The 21496-nt window shown below is 47.6% G+C and overlaps 1 protein-coding gene across 1 annotated transcript in view; it reads left to right on the top strand.

Moving 5' to 3' along the window:
- Window positions 1-21496, top strand: part of ATP1B3 (ATPase Na+/K+ transporting subunit beta 3) — a 303008-nt gene that overhangs the window by 204677 nt on the left and 76835 nt on the right. The window contains exon 4 of the mRNA XM_078666402.1: window positions 13574-13764. Within this exon, the coding sequence (XP_078522528.1) occupies window positions 13574-13764 (191 nt within the window). The remainder of the gene's footprint in view (window positions 1-13573; window positions 13765-21496) is intronic.

A 21496-nucleotide genomic window follows, 5' to 3' on the forward strand; every position in this document is an offset into this window, starting at 1 on the left:
GTCAAAAAGTAAGGATCTACTCCATCTGCGACCAATTCACGAAAAAAGATGGAACTGTGACTTCACATTGAACTTGACGTTTTAACCCCTTCGATGCTGATGACGGCCCCCAGCCGTCATGCATCACGGGGCTCGTGTGCTGATGACGGCTGGGGGCCGTCATAAACCCGCCCACTCTCGATTCTGCCGCGCAGAATCGCGGCCGCGCCCAAGGGGTTAAAGAGCCAAACTTGGTGGCTCAGAGGAATAACGCATCCACTGCATCGATCTGTTTTGACTGGCATGGTCATAGGTTTAAATCCGGAAAGACTCTCCATATTTTAGAAGTTGATCAAATGAATGCAGTTGAGTTGGGTAACACGCACTTATCTTCATATTGCTCCACAATTACCCTTGTGTTGAACATGTATGTGATCTCCAGATCAGCCTGCTATATAACATAAAACAAATCAATCAAGATAAATATGAGGTTGCAGTATAGAAAGCCAGGCAGATGTTGGAGGAATAGCACTACCTCTTAACAATAGATCTAAAGGATGCAGATTTACACTTCTGACACACTTCAGGCATCCGAAATGCTTGGGATTTGTGGTACGTGCCAAACCTTTATTTCAAAGTTTTACAATTTAAAGTCAAGACCATCTAAAAAGTATTCACAATACTTGCAATGGTAGCACCTCTATGGCAGGAAGCTGGACATTCGTACCCACACCTACCCACAGCTGGACTGTTCACTGGCAAAGTAGTTTTTGTTTCAAAGATATCAGTACATCATTCAACTGCTATTCAAATTGGGGGTTGTAGTCCGTTTACTGAAATAGTCTCCTGTGCCACACATTCTGAGACCAGAGCTAGACACTGTGAAATTAATCACATTTCCTTCTTAAAAGGGCTTTCTCAAATTCCAGAACAGACTTCATTTACCAGACGCAGGGCTCATCACTGTCACCCCATCTATTCAACATATACATTCTCCCTCTAATCAAGGCCCTAAGAGAAATGCAGGTATCTGTGTTCAACTACGCGGACGACCTGCAATTACTCTTTACTATTGACAATTCCGCCCTCTCCAGCTCTCATTTTCAGGCCACCATGAGGTTCATCCAAACTTGGATGAACCAAAACCACCTAAAATTAAACCCTGGAAAAACCGAGTTGGTGCTTACAGGTGACAGTGCAAAATGTTGGGGTATTCACTACTGGCCATCAGACATGGGCCAAGCCCCTACTCCTGCCTCCTCTGCAAAGACACTGGGAGTGACCCTGAATAGTGACCTCTCTTTAAAAACTCAAGTGGGTCAGGTGGTCTCCAAGTGTTTTTTCCAGCTGAGGAAAATTCGAAAGGTACGACGCTTTTTTACCCCAGAGGCCATTATCCAGGTGGTGATCACGGTACTGTTTCACCGGGATTACGCAAATTCCATATATTTAGGCCTACCCTTATACCTACTGAAGCGCCTCCAGATGGTCCAAAACTATGCGGCTAGACTCATCACTGCCCAACCTAGATGGCACTCTGCATCTCCTTTGCTCAGGGACCTGCACTGGCTTCCTATGGCCCAATGCTGTTCCTTTAAAACTGGCTGCATTATTTTTAAATCTCTTCATTGCAAAAGTCCCGGATTCATCGATAATCTCATCGTCAGGCACACCCCCTCCCGCAATTTGCGCTCTGCCCTCCAATTCCTCCTCCAGACACCCGCTTTCAATCGCAAACGCTCTGGTGGCTGCAGATTTGCTGTTCTGGCACTGCGTTTATGGAACACCTTTCCCCTTGAGATCAGGGCCTGTCCGGACCTCATGTCATTCAGCAAAGCCTTGAAAACTTGGCTCTTTAGACAAGCCTTTCACTAAATTTCCCATATATTCACGTCCCCAGGTGTCGCTCTCTGTTTTTCTCAGCGCCAGGAAACCAATCGGTGGCAATGCGCTCAATAAATATTTTTTAACATAACAGACGTTTAACTTGGTCTTTGTGGACTTATGTATTAAGCCAGTTCAGTTTTGGCTCTCAGCTCAAGGGCCCAAGTTAGCAATGGACCGGGAGGATCTAGTGGTTATCCAGTTGAAGGTGATAAAAGCTTTCAAGTCGTGAAATACAGTGAATGACAAAGGAGTAAATGTTCATAAAACCACTCCAAAATGTGACTTACCACAGATCGCTATAACATGAAATGATGGGCACAAATGTAAACAGCCTTTACCCTTGGAGATGCTGCAGTCCAGTAAAAGCTAGCCAACACATCAATTTATCAAGTCTCAAAGGCTTGTATCTGGTTTTTAAATCATTCCTCACTCTAGTACATGCATCAGTGGTACAGGTAAACCGATATGATCTACATAAACAAGGAAAAACAATATCATACCCTTTCTTGAAGTTGGCAAAAGAAATTTGACAATTACTGATTTCTCACAAAGGCCACCTTGCAACATTTTTGGGGGTAGGATGGTGTTACGTCAGGCACTTGAAGTATACAGAAAGGCATAATTCATGAATCATCGATTCACAAAAAACGTATTTGTTGCAAATGTGTTTATTTAAAGCTATTCCCAAAATAAAGACAAACGCAGAAGCTTTGAGTCCAGGTACTCTCAATACCTAACCGGGTATGAACTGTCTGTGAAATGTTGTGTTTTTCTTCACAGTTGACATAAAGCAATTGGCTTCCTGTTTGAGAAGGAATTCCGCCTGTCTGGGCAGTACCTTTAGCACAAGGAAACATGTTTTCCTTTGATGCTGATGATAGCTGAGATTAGTCTATTGTCTGTTATTGGGGAGATCATTAAGTTTGGTCATTTCTCTGGCATTGGAATTAAGTGGGGAATGTCTGAACTATATTTACTAAACCCAGCTACAAAGCCAGTGCAAGCATCCTTTGTACTTTTCACAGATCTGGTGCCCTATTTAGGTATACAGCGAGATCAGTAGTTTGAACAGCTAGCAATTATGGACCTGTAATTGATAATCTGATCTCCCAAATGGAACACTTAGCCTGCATTGTCTTTGGCTGGTAGAGTAGTGGTTTTGAAAGTATGGCTGTGTTGCCAAAATCTTTATATTTGTTTATTAACATTTGTATTCCATTGAAATGGAACTTTAAGAAATCCTTTCGAGCTTGTTTTGGAGCAGAAAGCAGACTTGGATTCAATGGGACATATTAAATTTGCAGTATGATAGAAGTTGGTCCCAGACTATCCAGTTCAAGCCCACTTTGCCGTGTTTTAGTTCCATCCCAATCTTTATGTGCCTCATATATTTGCAGAAGAAAGGTCAGTTTGAGACGGGCACTTTTCAGATCATTCTTGATATGCACCTTCTAAAACAGCTGAATTTATAACAAACACTCTGTACTTTCTGAAGCCTGATGTGATCAAATGACTGGTGGGGCATGCAGGCTCGCCCACTCTTCCTCCACATTTGTTCAACTGTCTACAATTACTGCAATAGCATCTTTACATTTATCCTATGGAAAGTCATTGTTAAAATCTACAGAAGAGTTTACCATGCTCGAATGATCATCATCCAGGATATAGATACTCTTGAGTTGGATTGTGCACAAATGTCACAACCCCTAACAAATATGGGCACATTCTTTTGTGAATTGGGCCACTACATGAATACCCCTTCACACCATTCCTTATTTTTTTCCTGAGTTCTTCCAGGATTCCCCAAAGTGGGGGTGAATCATGACTCCAAAGTATTGGTTTCTTTTGCAAGGACCGTTACTTACACCTTTCCCTGCAATGTAAGATCTTTTTGAACAGTGATTGTGTACTTTTCCGCTGTACATGACAATAATGATGGACGGCATCCAAGCTTGAATGTCGTCAAGAATCTGCTGCACTGAAACAGTCGCAATGATGTTTTCAGGAAAAAACAATGGAGGGTTGTCTAATGTCAATCTGTAGGTTCTTGAAATCATAAAGAATCTGCTTTCCTGTTTGCTGAATCTGAGCTGAAAGTTATCACTAAATCGTACCCTGCAAAATACATTATCCAAAGTAATTGCCCGAGTGTGGAGCCCATGCTGGCCTCACTAACTGCAGATTCTGGTGGCCTGTGAAAGTGTTTGGCAGCAACGAATAATATCCCCATTCCTTACATTTGATGCAAATGCTTAATAAATCAACATGGGAGCCGACGGCCAGGTTCTTTTCAAGGTGTCAGCCATTGAAACGGCACCCTTTTCCATAACAACCTTGTCAATTGAGCAGCTGTCTAAGAAAAATATATAAACTGTCTATACAACTTGTCATACCCCTTGAATCACTGCCTGTCTTTAGGATTTTGGTTCGTTTGCCATTTTTTTACTGCTTGTATCATTCTCCCTGTCATTGTGAACCCCTGAGGGAAATAAGTGTAACCCACACACCTCACTTGTTTCACATGGAACTCTCATTTAAGTATTTTGCAAACGGTGTTGGCAGAGAGCAAGTAATACCACCATGACATGACGAATGTGTTCTTCCCTTGATTCAGAACATACTAAGATGTCCATATATAAAATGTATCTAGAAATTCATACAGGACGACATTTCTGCAAAATAGGAATGTTGCAGAGAACAGTGGGTATCTACATATTCAAACAGGCCATATGTGGTTTAGAAAGCAATCTCTCAATCATCAACAGCCTTAATTCAGACCAAATTAGAAGTTGCTCTCTCAAACCCATATTTCTGTAGACTTTTGTGACTCTTTCCTGATCCAGAAGTCTGAATTGAGAGGGAATTGGTACGTGTTTTACTATTATGTTCTTCAGTACCCTACAACCAGTCCAAATGCTTAGTTTATCATTTGTCTTGAGAAAAAAAAAACAGAGGGATGCAGCAGACGATTTTGAATCTTATTACCCCAATCCACAAATACTTGTGAAGGTATTATTTTTTGCTTCCACTCAACATATATATGCTACTAGACTGTACCTTGGCTCTGGGTAGCAAGTCACTCAACAGAAACCTTGCCACCAATACCAAGCTCAGACTGCCTTTTTCTTCACTAAAATATCTATGTAAGAAGCATATTCAGCAGGTAACAAAGTATCCTTTTGTGCAGCTGTTCCCACCCTGAGGTAGATATTAAGGATTAATTGTGCCCCACCGAAAATCCCCCGCCCGGCTGCTGTCACTGCCACCGAAATGGTGGCTTGTGACCTAAAATGGCCGGCTTTAAATCTGCCAGCCCAACAACCAGCCCAAAACTACTGCCAGCCCAAACCAGCCCTCATACGGCGCTGGCCAATCCCCCCCCTTCCCTGGCCCAAAACCCACCGGGGGTAGCAGGCCTCCCGCCGGTCGGCTCTCCCCCCCCCCCCCCCCCCCTCCCCCCCAAGCCTTATTGTGGCCCTACGGGGAGGTGGGGGCAGCACCGACCACAGACTCGTTTTATGGTGTCAAAGTCCGCTTTAGTTGAAGCAGGTGCACCTTACATGTACAAAAAACCCTTGGCCTGTGCCGTACAAAACTAAACCTCACTAAATATATAATTTTCCTAACAACCCCCTACCCCCTCCCCTAAAACGGCTCCCCCCCCCCCCCGAAGAACAAACATGAATTCAATTTGCAAACTTCAACTTGCCTCTCTACCTAGCTAAATAACTTGTTGTACTTAACCCCCCCCCCGATAACCAACCCAGACCTCCTAAAATTCCCCCAGAACTTAGAAAGAACCGCCACTCGAAAGACGTACTAACAACTTTCGAACCCCCACCCCCCCCCCAGGACGCCTGAACCTTCGGATACCTGCGCACCTGTAGCGGAGAGATCCGGCAGACAGAGGAAATTACCACCCCTGTTGAATGGTGGATCACTGACATGAATACCCTCCCCTCTTTCCATCCGAACCAGAACGATTGGGGTACGGACTCTGAAGCGCTGTGGAGAGAGCAAACTGCCGGAATAGAGGAAGGTTCCTTTAACTGGGCATACATTGAGGAGGAGGAGAACACACCCTCAGATGACGTAAGCCTCACTGCATTGGTCAAAATAGAGGAAGCAAGGAGAGCGGCGTGTGACATCACCGAGGAGCGTTTTGTTGATAACGGAGATCGTGTGGAATACGAAGGAGTACGAGAAGAGCTCCACAGAAAGGAGACGGGAGACGAGAGCCCAGAAGTGCCGACCACAGAGGTTGCAGTGCCTGGAGGCCACCGTCGTCACGATTCGCCCAGCCACACTCGCAGAGGAGGAGTGTGGCTCAGCCAGGTACGGCAGCGTGTGTCGGGCTGGATGGGGAGGCGGGGAGACGCAGAGTAAAGGTCCCGATTGAGCCTGATACTGTTTGTGGCTATCACCTGTAAATACTCCTTCCCTGTTGCCCCGCTCCCCAAACCTTATCTTCGCACCCATTTCCCCCACGTTCTCTACAGCACTTAGTGTATATAATACTGTATATATACACAACTTCACCGGTTTTCCCTCACTCCCCGGGTTCCTTTTGGTGCATGACGGTGATAGGACAAACAACCTGACCACCGTGTTTTCTTTTCCATGTCCTACGGTGGAGTAACCGGGGAAGAGGAACGTGTAGGAGACGCCTCACCTATTTCCAGGAACCCAAGAAGACCACAAGCCGTGACAGCATTAACGGATCCTGCGATATTGGCCCGTGAAAGACTCGCGCTGAGAAAAAAAGAAAACCTTAATAAAAATAAAACCTTCTATCCCTAGATCCAGTCTCCGAGCCCTCCCTTCAACCCCGCCACAGTACCCCAATAGCCTGATCCAGTGCCTCCTTCAACTGAACAATATAGAGCTCCATCCCATACCGGGACAGGTGGACACCATCCTCCAGAAAGAAATACACTGCCCCATACCTGAGCTCCGGGTGCTCCATCCTACCTAATCCCTCCTTCTCACAAAAGACCTTCATCTCCCTGTTAATTTTCCTCCGAGTCTTATCTATGGCAGCCGGCCTCTCTGCCCCCCTCCAAACCCGCCTGGGAACAAACTCTGACCAGATCACATGACACCCAGCCCACCTGCGCCTTATTTCCAACAGGTCCCTCTTCATCTGCTTGACCAACGCAAACACCCTTTGCACTGGACTAAATCGTTCTCTTCAAGTGGATGACTACTACATCCGGACACACTCCCCCCTTGACTACTTTATTCAAAGCCGGCAATAATTCATGCCAGCGCATGCCCCCCTTTCTTTGCCATTGACAGTGAAACAACCTCTGGTCCAATTCCAGGTTCAGACTCTAGTGCTTTTTCCACTCCGCCCTCTCCACTCGCTTTACAAAGGAATGTCCTACAATGTATATTTCCAGTGCCTCCGCAGCTGGCCCCGCCACTGCACCTGCAAAGACACACATGTAAGAGGGGAAAAAACCTCCTTCATCTCAATGCTCCACCCCCACCCCCCTCATTCTGACATGGGCGTTGGAAGTTGGACTGCTACAGGACCTGAGACGCTTGATGTCCTCCTTCCCCCATCCCTGTCGCGCCGACTCCGTCGCCGTCCCAATCAGTAACAAATGTATCCCGAAAGCCTTCGGGTCCTCACCCATAACCCGTAAGGCATGCCGCAGGACCCACAACACCTGAGCCGCGGTCAACCTGCCTTTTTCCCCCCAGCCAAAAACCTCACCTGACAACACCTGCCGTCCAGACGCTAGCCGCCGTCCCCACACTGCTGGGCAAACTACCTTGGACCCCTCTGGTCCCAACACCACCCAAGTGCCCTCACCCCGCTGGTCGGTCTTGGAACTACGGAGCCGCACCGCAACCTCCTGATCTCTCATGTCTACCTCTCCTCAAAGCACTCCTGGTCCACCCTTAAGTCCTATCAATTCCGAAACCCTAAAGGCTCCAAAAAACATCCACGACATAAGCGTGGAAAACGAAGTAGTCTCCCCTCGGTCACGACAAATCGACTGCAACGTCTGCAACAGACCCACGAGCATGCCCTCTGTAATGGGCCGCCGCTGACTCACCCTGGTCCCCTTTTCCCTCGCCCAGCCTTCCAAGAGACGCGTCCCCAATTCCCCCGCCGACGGCGAGTAACCCCACCACAACTTCCCATGAAGGCCACCGCCGACAGCTTACCCGCAATGGTCACCCTCGACAACCCTTTCTCCATCAAACTCCGCATGAACTGCACCACCTGCTCTTCCTGACACCACCGGTCCTCCTGTCTTACCTCTCCACCCTGCAGAAACTCCACCCATGCCTATTCATAGGCCTTCCATGTAGACGCTGCCACCGGCGTTCTTACCAGTTGAACGACCCGGCGTCTCCCACCGACCACAAGTCCACTGGCACCAGCGTCTTGTGCTCGTCCGCCTCGGTGGCTAGCCCATGGAACCTCTGCCACTGTGAATGATACAAAGCATCCGCAATGTCATTGTCCACCCCGACAACATGTCGAGCTTGAAATAAGATATCATGCTCCAGCATGAAAACTCATCAATTTCAGCACCTGTAGGTCCATATCCGACTGCCTATTGACCACCTGCACCACTGTACTTGTTGTCTACCTTGAACAGCACCCGTTTGTGTGCCAGCTCCTGCGCCCACACCGAAACGGCTACCACCAGCGGAAACAATTCTAGGAAGGCAATGCTCCGCCCTCCACCCTGCCACTGTTGCGGCCATCGCTCCGCGCACCATCTCACTGCCCAGTAGAGCCCGAAACGTCCAACCCCCGCCGCATCGGACGATAACGTGACATCCCATTCCCAATCCTCCGGGGGCGCCATGGGCACACCATTGAAGCGCCCCAAGAAAGCCTGCCACATGCGCAAGTCCTCCTATGTCCCCGCCGACAACCGCAAATGATGTGGCAGCGTCAAACCGGACAGCGCCCGACCTAGCCGCCGGCAGAAAGTACGGCCCGCCCTCACGACGCGGCACGCAAAGTTCAAATGTCTCAACAAAACCTGAACCTCCCGGACTGTCACTTTCTGCTTGTCCAACATGCCGCCCACCAAGGCCAACGTTGCCGTCCTCTTGTCCTCTGGCAGGTGTGCTTCCATGGCCACCGAGTCGAGCTCTGTACCTAGAAATGACAGCACCTGACTGGGACCGTGCGTCTTCTCCGGTGCCAGGGGCACACCCAAGTAGCCCATGAGTTCCGTATAACCGTCCAGCTGCTGCTGGCAGTCCGTCGAACCAGGCCGTCCCACCAAAAAGAAGTCGTCCAGATAGTGCGTCACTGTCTCCGAGCATGTGCGCCAGGAAAAAGCCCACTGCAAAAAGGAACTGAAACGCTCAAACAGAGCACACGATATCGAGCACCCCATGGGCAGCGCTTTGTCCACAAAGATGCCCCCGTCAAACTGGATCCCCAACAACTGTTGATCCTCCAGATGAACCAGAAGCAACCTGAACGCCAACTTAATGTGGCATTTAGCCATGAGGGGGCCCTTCCCACTGCCGCCACGAGACTCCGCGCCACATCCACGGACGAGTACGACACCGATGTGAGTTCCACCGAAATGTAGTCGTTTACCGACGCCCCTTCTGGCCACGACTAGTGATGTATCAAGAGAAATTGTCTGGGCTCCTTCTTGGGCACTACACCAATAGGAGAAATAATCAAACCCCGCAGGGGCGGTTCCGGAAAGGGGCCCACCATCCGGCCCTCTCACCTCCTTGAACAACTTCTCCTGCACCACCCCTTTGTGCGCATTGACTGACTTCAAATTCTCTGCCCACCTGGCGATCCGCGGACCTTCATACCCCAGCCAAAAACACTCTAGAAAACCCAGTCGCAACGCCGCGGGCTGCTGCCCCTGAGCACCCCCCCCCCCCCCGATTCCCCAGCATCATTGGGTGTCTCTTCCCGCACTTGGAGCATTCATGTCAAAAACGACAAACTTGTCTGCCGCACGCACCTTTACTGAAATCCCAGCATGCTCCAATGGTGGCAGTTGAAGCGCTTACTCCCTGCCCCACCCCCCCTCGGGTGGGGCGGGCCGAAAAGGGGGACGGCGCGAGCGGGAGACCGCTGGCCGTATAGATCGTCTTGCCAAACTTCGCCCCGCCCAGAGTCTGGTGGTACAAGTCTGAATCAATCTCGCCCCACTTTGCCTCTGGATCCGATGCCTTCCACGCCCTGAACTCTTCGGCATAATGCGACCAGGCATAACCTCCATAGGTGACCTGCGCCCGTCTGATCACATCCATGTACTTAAAAAGTGCTATGGCCCTGTCCGGGTATTTCTCGCAATACACGCTGGCGTATATCAGAAAAGCCGCCGACCAGTTGTCAATAGTCAGGGGAACGTTGGGTCGCCTAGCCAACTCCTGCTCCTCTTCCTTCGACCCTTCTTTCGCTGTCAGCTCCCTGTGAATGAGCTTCAAGATCTCCACATACTCCCCCTTCCATATCTTCTCCTTAGTTGCCAGCGACAGGTGCGCCCCCAGCGGCTTGGCAACGCCCATGTAGGGAAGCTTGCGCACCGGGACATGACAACTCTCCTTACCCCCTTTGTCTCCGAAGGCTCCCTCACCTGTACCGGTCCCCCCGACACTGCCGCTCGCCCTCGCCCCCCCCCCCGACATTCTCCGCCAATGCCCCATCCGGGCCCACTCCCGTGTCCTTCACATATCTGCCTTTCAGAAGGCGCACCCCCAAGTCCCCTTCTCGAGCATTCGTACCCACCGACACATGCACACGAGGCTTGCCCAACCCACTCCCCGCTCCGCCACCATCCTTACCTGGCGTCAAGGCCGGCGTCCGCACTGGATCCCGCCGCCTAACCATTGGAGCAGGGGGGCCGTCACTCTCGGCGCTCCTTGCTGTGGGTGTGCCTGTAATACATTTCCAACATCATTACTCCGCTCCACCCCACCCCCTACCCATCCCGAATTTCCCCCTCCTCCGAAGAATCCTCCTCATAATCCAGCTACACCATCTCCCCCTGATCAGCACTGGGCACTTCCCTCCACCCTACCTCCCGGTCGCCCCCTAGGGGCTCCAGCCGGCACAACCCCGCCTTTTCTCTACATGCCCGCATCAAGTCCCCTAGATCCAAACTCTCCCTCCTCTCCTCCACCGTATGTGACTCCGCAGACTGATCCACAGCATCCGGCCTCCATCCCTGTCCCCCGGCGGCCGTCTCGACCCTTTGGGGTGGGGCTGGCGGGGACCTACAGCCCTGTCCCCTAGCGTGCTCCCTCGAGTGGTCCCTCGGTGGAGCACGACCGCCCGTACAAGGCAGAGCCGGCCCATCCCCTCCGTGGAGTGGAGCCGCATGCTGCTCTCCTGAGCACCTAGCCAAACGTTCCTGCCGAGAAAAAGAGTTTGAGTCCAGCAGGCCCGGGGGAAAAAACATCCCCACTCCCCCGAACGACCCCCACTCCCCACGCGCTCCCCTACCCCAGCTTGCTGAATGACCACCTCTCCGCGCCGGACGTAGCATGGGGTATAAAAGAATGATAGCTTTGAATGATTCTCTGAGCGATTGCCAGTGGTCAGACAAATTGCAAGCATTCCTCCGATCACCTTTTGTGTAGTTGACATACGAGATGTATTTAGCCTTACAGCCCGTCTGCGTGGCACTTGAGATCCCTTATGTATCAACCTACAGAAAAGGTTGTGCGCGCCTCGTGTCAGTTTCAATATTGTTTCTGTTGGACTTTGCCCTTTTTGCAGGGTCATCCCTGAACTTTTTGCCTTCCTCCTGTATTTTGTCTGACCTTGTTTTGATGGTTTTATGACTCTGGGCACTTTACCACTGCTGATCAGTGCTAAAGTGCATATGCTCTCCCTATGGTAAATTGATGTATGAATTAGTGATTCCATGATTGGCTGATTTGGTTTACTGGTCAGACCCTAGTACAGTGCAATGAGTGTGCCCAGGGCTTGTAAACAAAATGCTGCTAGTGGGCTTGCAGCACTGGTTGTGCCACCCACAGAAGCAGCCTGTAAAAGTGTGTCTCAGGTCTGCCATTGCAGAGCCTGTGTGCAGTCTGGTACTGCCATGCTGACTGGGCAAGTGCACCCACCTGCCAGTCCCTAAAACTTCCCTTTTCCTCATATCAGACACCCCTATGGAGTTGCACCTGGGACCTGAATAGGGCTGTGCCTGCCTTCCACAATGCCAGCTCCACCCCCTGTGGTGCGTCTGATGTCTCTGCCCTGCACTGTGAAAGGAGAGAAGGAGTCATATCAACAGAGTGCTCCAGGGCTGTGCCTTTCCTCCACTATGCTGGCTCCACCCCCTGTGGGGCGTCTGATGTTTCTGCCCTGCACTGTGAAAGGAAAGGAGTCTGCCTGTAAACAGAGTGCTCCGGAACTGGTTTGGACTGGGCAAAGGCCCCTCTGCCGTCAGAGGACAAAGGATTTTGGGGTATAAATATTGGGACCCTGATCCCAAGAAATTAGATCACTTTTGGATAAACAAGAAGAAACCTTTGTAGAGGAGAGGAAACTGAAGAAACTGAGGAGAGACTATCCCTAAGCTGAAGTGCTGCTTATGGGATTGGCCTGCAGTGGTTGCCTGACTGCCAAAGAGAGGAGAAAGGGACTTTGTGTACTTTCATCAACTTGTAAGGATCTCCAAGGGCTTGGAACAGAGCTTGCCTCCTGCTGAAGTCTCGGGGACAACAGACTTCAACCTCCAGCTCCCCAGGGTTCCTTGGGAAGTGCCTGCCGCTGTTTTGGACCTTCTGAGGGTCTGCGTGTTGCAAGGAGCTGGAAGCGCGACTCAAGAGGAAGAAGCATGTCGCCATCGCTGTGGCTGCCATCGCATCTTGAATGTCGCCGCTGTAGCGGTATTATTGTTGCACCGCATCGAGAGAAGCGTCTCGCAACGAAGGAGAAGCGTGTCGCTGCTGCTGTTGTCGCATCTTGGATGTCGCCGCTGTAGTTGTCACATTGTGCGGAAGTGTCTCGCAACATCTGAGAAGAGTGTCTCAGCCGAAGCTGCTGTCATCACATCGCGCAACAAGGGTGTCGCCGCTGCAGCAGACTCATCGAATCGAGACTATTCGCACCATCTGAGAAGAGTGCCGCATCTGGAAGATCTTCACGTCTTTATTTCTTTGCACCGGAACTTTGCCGCATTTCCATCACTGCAACACGTTTGTTGTGGAAGCGTAACGCAACATAAGGTACATTGACTTAAAGTTTCGCATTTTAAGAACTGAACAGAACTAAGCTAAAACTACCATTTTAAGTACAGTATTGTGGATTTTTGTCGTTTGTGGTCTTGTGTTTAATGCTATATAAAGAGTACTTATTTTTTATATTAAACCTGTGTGATGTCCATCTGTAGTGTTGTCACTTGATTACTGTATTTGGTCACAAAAGCTTTACACACTGCCTCTGAGATGCGAGATGCCTGTCTGCTCGTGCCAAGCTACCAAGGTGGTGAGCAGGGGTTATTTTAGGAGTGTACCCCCTTACCCTGACTAGAGGCAAGGGTCCCTAATTGTCACAAGTACCTACCTGTGCCAACTAGAGACCCCCAAATCTAACGGTTTCGTCTTATGCAGTGCTTTTCTGACCCTTCAGTCCCAAATCATGAAGGCAGTGGGGTATGAGCTAGGGCAAAGAGTACCAGAATTAGCATGCAGAGTGTTATCGTAATTCGTTTGTAACATTACTAAATATTCTGTCTTTCAGCGTACAATGACTCCAAACAGGCCAAAAATGAGAACTGTAACCCTGGAGTTTATTTTGATCAGCTGGATGACCATAGTGAGAAAAGGGCATGCCAATTTAATCGGACGATGCTTGGCGAATGCTCTGGAATATCCGATCCTACGTTTGGTTATCCTAAAGGAAATCCATGTGTTCTTGTGAAAATGAACAGAGTAAGTTGAAAAATGTATTCAGAATTTTTGTCAATATTTATATAGATGATATATTGCTTTTAGTTCAAAGCTATGTGGTCATCAGGTGAAAAACAAACCGCAGACTTTAGAATCATGTGTCCGCGTCGCCTGACCGCTAGCCACAATAAATCCTTTTTGTTGCACAGTCGTTCTATCCGTGTTCCTTCCAGGCTTGTTTGATGCTGAAAGGGTGTATGGTTACTGTTGGGGTTCTCATCAACCTGGGACTCGTTTGGAATGCAGGCGAACAGAATGTCTGTGTTTTTTACTCCTATTTTATAGCTGCCACACTGTTTCTTCTCATCTGAGGCTACTCTGCTGAGAGAGATTCCTGGCTTCTCTTGGAGTGGAGAATCTCTCATATGCCTGCAGAAATACAAAGTGAAGCTCAAGTGTAGCCATGGAACTGAGATTCCCATGCCGGGCCATGCATTCCTCCTGAAAAGTGGTTCATCGTGGCAAATGAGGTTCCATGGGAAGTGAGCTTTTTCTATGCATTCTGATCCAGCAGACATGTTTGCCTTATCCGCTCTTTATTGCTTGGAACCCTGGTCCCTGGAAGAATCTTCAGTCGAACACAATCCCTTTTTTCGATTTCTAAAAAGAAACCACAAAGGTACAATAAATATACTGCACCTAAATAATTCAAAAACAATATACATTGGTTAAAATCTTTACAGTGATAAATAAAATACTCAAAATAGGCCTATCAAGAATTCATTGTAAGGCTCAGTTTGACACTCTCTTTTAAAAAGCCGGCCACAGCAAAACATACACAAGTTAGTCCGTAATTGTAGAAACATAAGGGCTGGTCTAACTTGAGTAAAATTGAAATTGTTTGAGTGGAGCTATGAATTTAGCCCTCAGGTGAGCGTAAAGTTTTCAACAGAGCATAAAGTGTAAAGTATCTTCTGTCGAGATTCAGTCACACGAGCAATGTGCCAAACGCTCAGCCCTTATACCAACCTCTCGAAACAATAAGTAAAAAAATGTACAATGCTTAACCTGAACTGGTCAAAAGACAACAGGCATTACTACTGCAAACCATGATCAGATAGGGCTCCAAATTGTGAGTGGTCTTTACAAGGGCATGTGCGCTAACAGTAGATTTCAGTAATTGCTCGGACTCCCTCAGAGCTTTCCTAGAAACATACAAGTTAAATTTGGCCACTTAAGATCTGCCCTAAAAATACTGTCAAGCTTATAAAATAGACCAGGTCATCCGAAGTCACAAAACATCTTTCTGACATAAATTGACTATTTAATCCGGTGTGCCCCATCCAACTTCTAATAATCCAAGACGATATTATTAAAAGATGAGCCCCTCTGCATCCAAGCCTACAGCCATCTAAATAGGGGACGAAGGACGAACACGCCGAAAAAGTTATCCGCTCTGAGTTCCTCATGGGCTGTGTTTGAACGGGTGGACTGAAGGAGAGATAATAAACGTCTGAAAAAAAGAGTTCTCTACTTGTTGCAGAATAATGTGTCCACAATGCCCCAGATGTCACTGCCATAGGCTGCTGCAGAAAGGCACTTAAATTGGCAGATTTTAAGCATAGTAGGGAGTGGCTTGGTGCAGACGCTGGTGGCAAAGTCTTATACAGCCTAGACTGACCTTGACGGAGAAAGCTTTTTAATGGCTAAAGCAGGAGACCAAGAACCCTTCTGATAGAAGTGGTCACCTATATACAGAAACACAGCCACTCTTAGTTTCATGGCCCACAATGAATTGTCGATTAAAAATATAGTGGATTTAGGCCCTGCCACCATTATTTGGGACTTTACAGAATTGATCGACAAATCCAAAAAAGCCATAATCTTGAAAAGAACACAATAAGTAATTTAAACCAATAGCTGTGCAGGCTAATAAAACTGCATCATCAACATAGAGGATTGTCAGGATAGGCCTGCCCAACTAGTGTAGGCAGATCTCTGCTGTCAACCTGGAGGGAGGGTAATCTTGCCTCTTGATGCTCACACATATGCTGTAACATTGAGGCCTTGTCTAATTGCAAGGAAGCTATGATGTTATCCTATTTGACGTTAGTCGTTGCCATGCCCACCTAAGGGAATAAACATATCCAGACTCCTTTATCTCTGCAGGAAAATAGACCATAAAAGTGGTGAAAACTAAGTGACACAAAATCACACTGGTTTTCAAACAATTCCGGGGAGCAGTGTATTTTTTCCCTTTCCCAAGTTCAAAAACTGGCTTTGCTTGGACACTTTAAAGGACTTCCAATATGGCAGAATGGGAACTAATTCTTTCTTCACAAACCTTTGCCAAATTAGGAGTAAAGCGTCACTATTTCGAAGTATTTGGATTTGGATAGGTATTCCACTCCTAAAGCATCTTCAATCACCACAAAGATCTGTGTGACTAAATAGCATTCACTGGAGACTTTACAGGTGATAGCATGGGTAACCCAGTTTGTTTAATTGTTTACATAAAAAATTCAGGGTTTGAAATGTCACCTTGTTCCTTCTCGGAAAGGTCCCTTAATGTTACAAGACCTTTGGTATACAGTCGAGTGATCAAATCAACATCCGGAAAAATTAGGCTATGTTCACATTTATCTCAAAAATAGCCTTGTAGACTGGTCAGGGATTCCGCTGATAACCTGGATCTGGGTGGTTGAGGATGTACATCCTTACAGGTCCACACATCCACAATTAAAACTGAAAAGATGACCAATAAGAGAAACCTTTACCTTGTCCTTTATTGGCAAGGTAAAGCGGGGCAAACTGCCAATACAATACAGATTGGGTATCATACGCTGAATACCTTCGCGTTTGTGCGTTGACTAAGGAGTATAAGGTGAACCATAGTTCAAGATGTGTTTTGTTGAACACAATGGCCTCATCCATGGTCTACGCAGCATGCACACCTTCATTGGTGTAGAGGCCAGAAAACGGAGCCAGTTATTTAACGTGTAAGGTCGTGTGATCTGCAGCATGACAATTCATGTTCAATCAACGCAAAATTTGAAATTGAAGATTGCAGTTTATTCCTTTTTAGGGCTCGCAACTGCGTTGCAGTGCACAGCACTGCTCGTGCAGCAAGAGCCCTTTTGTATGGGGTTCTGACAGCTTCTCGCACGCTTATGCATGTGAGCAGGCTTTCGCTGGCTGCCATTGGGTTTAGCGTGTTTTTTAAATAAAAATAATGCAAGCAATTGGGTAAAGGCGGGCTCATGTCCCGCCTTTGCTCCACCCATTCCACCGGTGGCCAGCGCACGCGTTTGCCTCGCTGCCGCGCTCCCTCCCCCCGCTCCTCTGTGGTGCGCGCGCACCACTGCTTTAAAACTTTTTCGGTGTTTAGTAGAGACAATCACTTCAGGATTATTTATGCGTGCTGTTACTGTGATAGGTGGCTAAAATTGCTTCTCAACTGTAAGAAACAAGTCAGTTAATCACTCACGCTGGTATGTTGCAAACCTTTCTAACTAAATTCATAAGGACTCGCAGTGCTTTGTTACTCATGAAGTGCGGAGACCTGTATGGCTGCTGGCAGCTTGTATTATTTTCCTTTCAACTTTATACACGCTACATTAAACAGCCCGGGCATTGCGTGAGCAGTGTGAAGTTTCCTTTCCGAGGGACGGCCCTCCATTAGGCTTTCCTCCCACTCACTTGGTTTCTTGTAAGCAGTCGAGCAGCAACGCCCTTGATTGATATATTGGTTTCAACAACAAGCCTGCATGTCTGAAACAATGACTAAGCATATATCCCCAGGGGCACTCCTTCAGGTGCCCAAACCACAAACCCAGATAATGACTGTACATCTGTGGGATCTACATCTGATTTAAGGAATGAGGTGCATTTAGGGCCGAGTCCAGCACGAAAATTTACTTAAACACCGGTCTACTCCAATGTATGTTCAGAACGTTTATGGTGGTTATTATGCCTAAAAAATGACATCCTACGTAAAAAAGCAAAACAATCAGTGACCATGGAGCCCAGATATACAATCCTTGGTCTGTCCATCTGTTTTTCCTCTGTTTGTCTTTCTGTCTATCCGCGGTTTGTGTGTGTGTGCTGTCTGACTAGATGATTGCTGTGTGGGACTGAATGTGGGTCCTTAGTTGTATTGTCTACATGTTGAGCAGCGGTGGCTCGTTATTAAGGGCAGAGGGGTCCATCCACACCACCTTTTAGAAGACATGAAGAGTGTCTGTCAGGCTGAGCAAAGGTTAACTTGACATACACTCTTTATGTTCAGGTCAACCAGCCAGGCTCTAAATATGAGCAGGAGCCTGGCTAACTTTGCCAGCTGAAGATGTAGCAGCCCTGTGGGCGTGACCATCCTAGCCTGGCAAAGCTCTTGAAGGTTCCTCGTCACATGGAGAGGTTGAGTTGTCATTCTCACTGAAACCCATTCCACTGTGTGAGGCATAACGGACAGCCACCCCCTCGAAGATCAGCCAACGAGAGAAGGTTGCTTGGAGGCTTGCCAGTAAGCTTTTTGTTTTTAATGTTTGGTGCATGTGTGTGTGTATGAAGGGATTTGTGAGTGCATGCTGTGAATGGGTGTGTGTGTGTGTCTTTTAATTGGTAGGTGTATTTGTGCACTCTTGAGAATGCATGGGGATTTGAGTGAGTGTGCATGTAGATGCCTGAGTGTGTAAGTGGGCAGGTTTAACCCACCTGCCCCCCTTGCTCAAATTAATGGCCACCACTGTGTTTGAGCCTCTGTGTACTAGCCTATGTGCATTATGTCTGTATATATGTTGGCCAGTATGTTCTGGTCACTGCATGTCTGGTTAATTTATGTTCATGGGTTCAGGTATATCTGGTGGTCTGTTTAAAATAGTTGTAAGGGGAGAAACATAATTTATTGTAAATATCACCTTACACTCTAATTAAAACCACTGCACTAAGTTCCCATGTGATCATTGATTCAAGAAACATCTGATCTGTTTTTTCACTTTCTGGCGCTCCCTTGGTGACTATTGAGTGAGTTTTCCCTTGAAGATAGTCTCTATGATCAAGAGACATATCATTCGATTGGGTGGATGACCAGATAAGATTGATCACGTAGACAATTGATGGGAATCCAAGCTCTGCTCAAGGGTCCTTGTGCTTTCACAATACTCCTGTTTCTTTACTTCTGCTCCTTGCAGTCCTAGGCACTTGTTGGCAGTTAGTTTGCGAGACCCCCAGTTCAGTTGGTTATTGATATTGTATAGATAGGGGATTAGAACTGTGGCAGGTCGTTAAATTATCCCTTTGGCCCTACGATTCTCGGAGTGTTTGTTGATATCTGGTAGTCTGTCTGTGTGGGGGCATGTAGCTCTACCTGCATGTGTACCTGTATATCTGTTGACCTCTTTGCTTGGGTCAGTGTGAGAGTGCAGGAGTATTTTTTTGCTTGGGTGTCTTGAGATGAGCTGGTATTTGTTTACTTGGGTGCATTTGCGTGTGCTTCTCTGCATATGTACATGTCTGAAATAATGACCCAGCATGTCTTACCATAGGCCTAATGTGCACTACCCACACACTTAGCTATTTTTGCACAGGTGCGTAGCCATGGGTGGGGGGGGGGGAGGGGGCAAGTAGGCCCTGTTTAGCCTATCTTTTTTATCTGTCCCTCCCCCAAAACAAAGGCCCCCCTCAGGTTAATAAAGATGTTTACTTCAGGCTGAATACACAGAAAGCTGAACAAGCATTGGCCATGCCAATAACTCTCGGCAATTCGAGTGCTATAGGCGTTGGCAATGTGAATGCATTTGTGTACAGCGATAAAAACAGCCCAGAGCCGTACACAAATGCATTTACATTGTCAAAGCCTGTAGCTCTCGGATTGCCGAGACCGATTGGCTTTGCCAATGCTTGCATTTTATAGGCAGGGCCACTGGAATTATGCAGCAGAGGAGCAATTATGTGGCATGGATGTCTAAGCCATGCAGCAAGAAAAGGCAAATTATTCTGCATAATACAGCAAATTTTTTTATAGCATTCGTTCCTTATTTACCAATTTGTTTCACATGGTAATTCTGTGTGGGCAATAATTTCACCTTAAAAGAACAAGTTTAACAACCAAATTCATAAATAAGCAAATGATGGCTGACCAGCTAACCTTTGTAAAGGGTCTTCAAACGTGCGCGAAGACGCATCTCCAAGTTTTTAGTAACTCTTGATCCGTATGAGCTAGAATATTTTTTTCCCTTTTGTTACAATCTGCTAATTGAGGCAAATCCTTAATTTTGGGGGGGGGAGGGGGCGGCTCAGCCACAGATACGCACAAATCCAGTGTCCCTGGCTAGGGGGTATTTCCCCGGTAGCCTGGAGCCATTGGGGTCCGGTTTTGGAAGCCAAGTGCTGCTGCCTCTGTCACTTTCCCCAGGTCCTTTAGGTACATTGCAGCAGGCACAGGGGCTTGAAGAGTGATGAAGGGAAGGCGTTGGAGGAAGTGATCAGGAAAGGAAAACAGTCAGATGTTAGAAGGAGTGAGAGCGAATGAATGGAAGTCACTCCTGCTCGTTCTACTATACTAAAAGCATATTACAATGTAGAAACGTCGTTTGAAGGCATCAAGGGCCTGATAGAGCAGGCTGTGAAATTATATAAAATGTGGAGACACAAAGGGCAAATTGATCTTCACTACTACAAAGAAGTTAAAAACTGTAATTGTCAATTGAACAAAGACCGAAATGTCACATATATGCAAAAAACTTGTTGGTATTGTGGCTGCGATACTTTCTCAAAGCTAGACTAGCAACCAAGTGGAAATTCTTGCCTAAGATGAAGTTGCTTGTTAGATGTTGGCGCCAGGGTTGCTAACGGCATTAAATACTCACAGGGACGGCTGGTGACATTTGAAAGTGGTGAGGTGTAAATACTGCACAGTGGCGAGAGAATGAGCCCGAACCACTTATGGGGGGGGTTCTGCTTTCGCTCTTAGCATTCTAGGTATGCAAAGCAATGTTGGCTGAGAAAGATGACGGTCACACTGGGCAGGCAACATGGCATTCATAGAATGGGGGTTGGAGCACACTGCCTCACAGTCCCAGCACAGTTCGCCCCTTTGCATCCTGGTAAATGCAGTACACAGTTCAAACTTACTTCAGAATTAGCTGGAGTTTTTCACGAAAGTTGATGCAGACATTGCGGTCTATCTCTAGACGGGTGTTTCTGGGTTGAGCCCATCATCAGTAGAGAGCAGCAGTATTAGAGAGCAAAGAAAAATCATCTGGGGTTGCTGGAAATGCTGCCAAATTTCTCTCAGGCCACAGTACCACTCACAGGCACACAGGTGCATCTCCAAATCTCGTCAGCTTGCTGGCTCAAGGGAGCCTTTTAAACAGAATCGAGGTTGGGAGCACACTGCCAACTCCAGCTAATTTTGAAGTAAATTTGAAATGTGTTCTGCATTTACCAGGATGCAAAGGGGCGAACTGTGCCTGGACTGTGAGGCAGTGTGCTCCCAACCCCTAGCTTGACCCATAGGTATTCGAGCACTTTACATACACACAGTACACAGCAGGAGGACATTACAATTACATAGTAGGCCGACAGTAAGGAAGCAAACCACAGATACAAATACAACATGGGAATGAATATGCCGTACAGCGGAGGGGGAGAGAACAAAAAGAAAGGGCGAAAACGACATCGTCCGGTCACTCACTATCCATGAAAGTCCAGGGAGACGGGAGACAACTTGGATAAAGAAGACTAGGTTAGTTGACGTTGGTCATGAAAGTATTTA

The sequence above is a fragment of the Lissotriton helveticus genome, chromosome 11 (assembly GCF_964261635.1).
Source record: "Lissotriton helveticus chromosome 11, aLisHel1.1, whole genome shotgun sequence".
Lineage (NCBI taxonomy): Eukaryota > Metazoa > Chordata > Amphibia > Caudata > Salamandridae > Lissotriton > Lissotriton helveticus.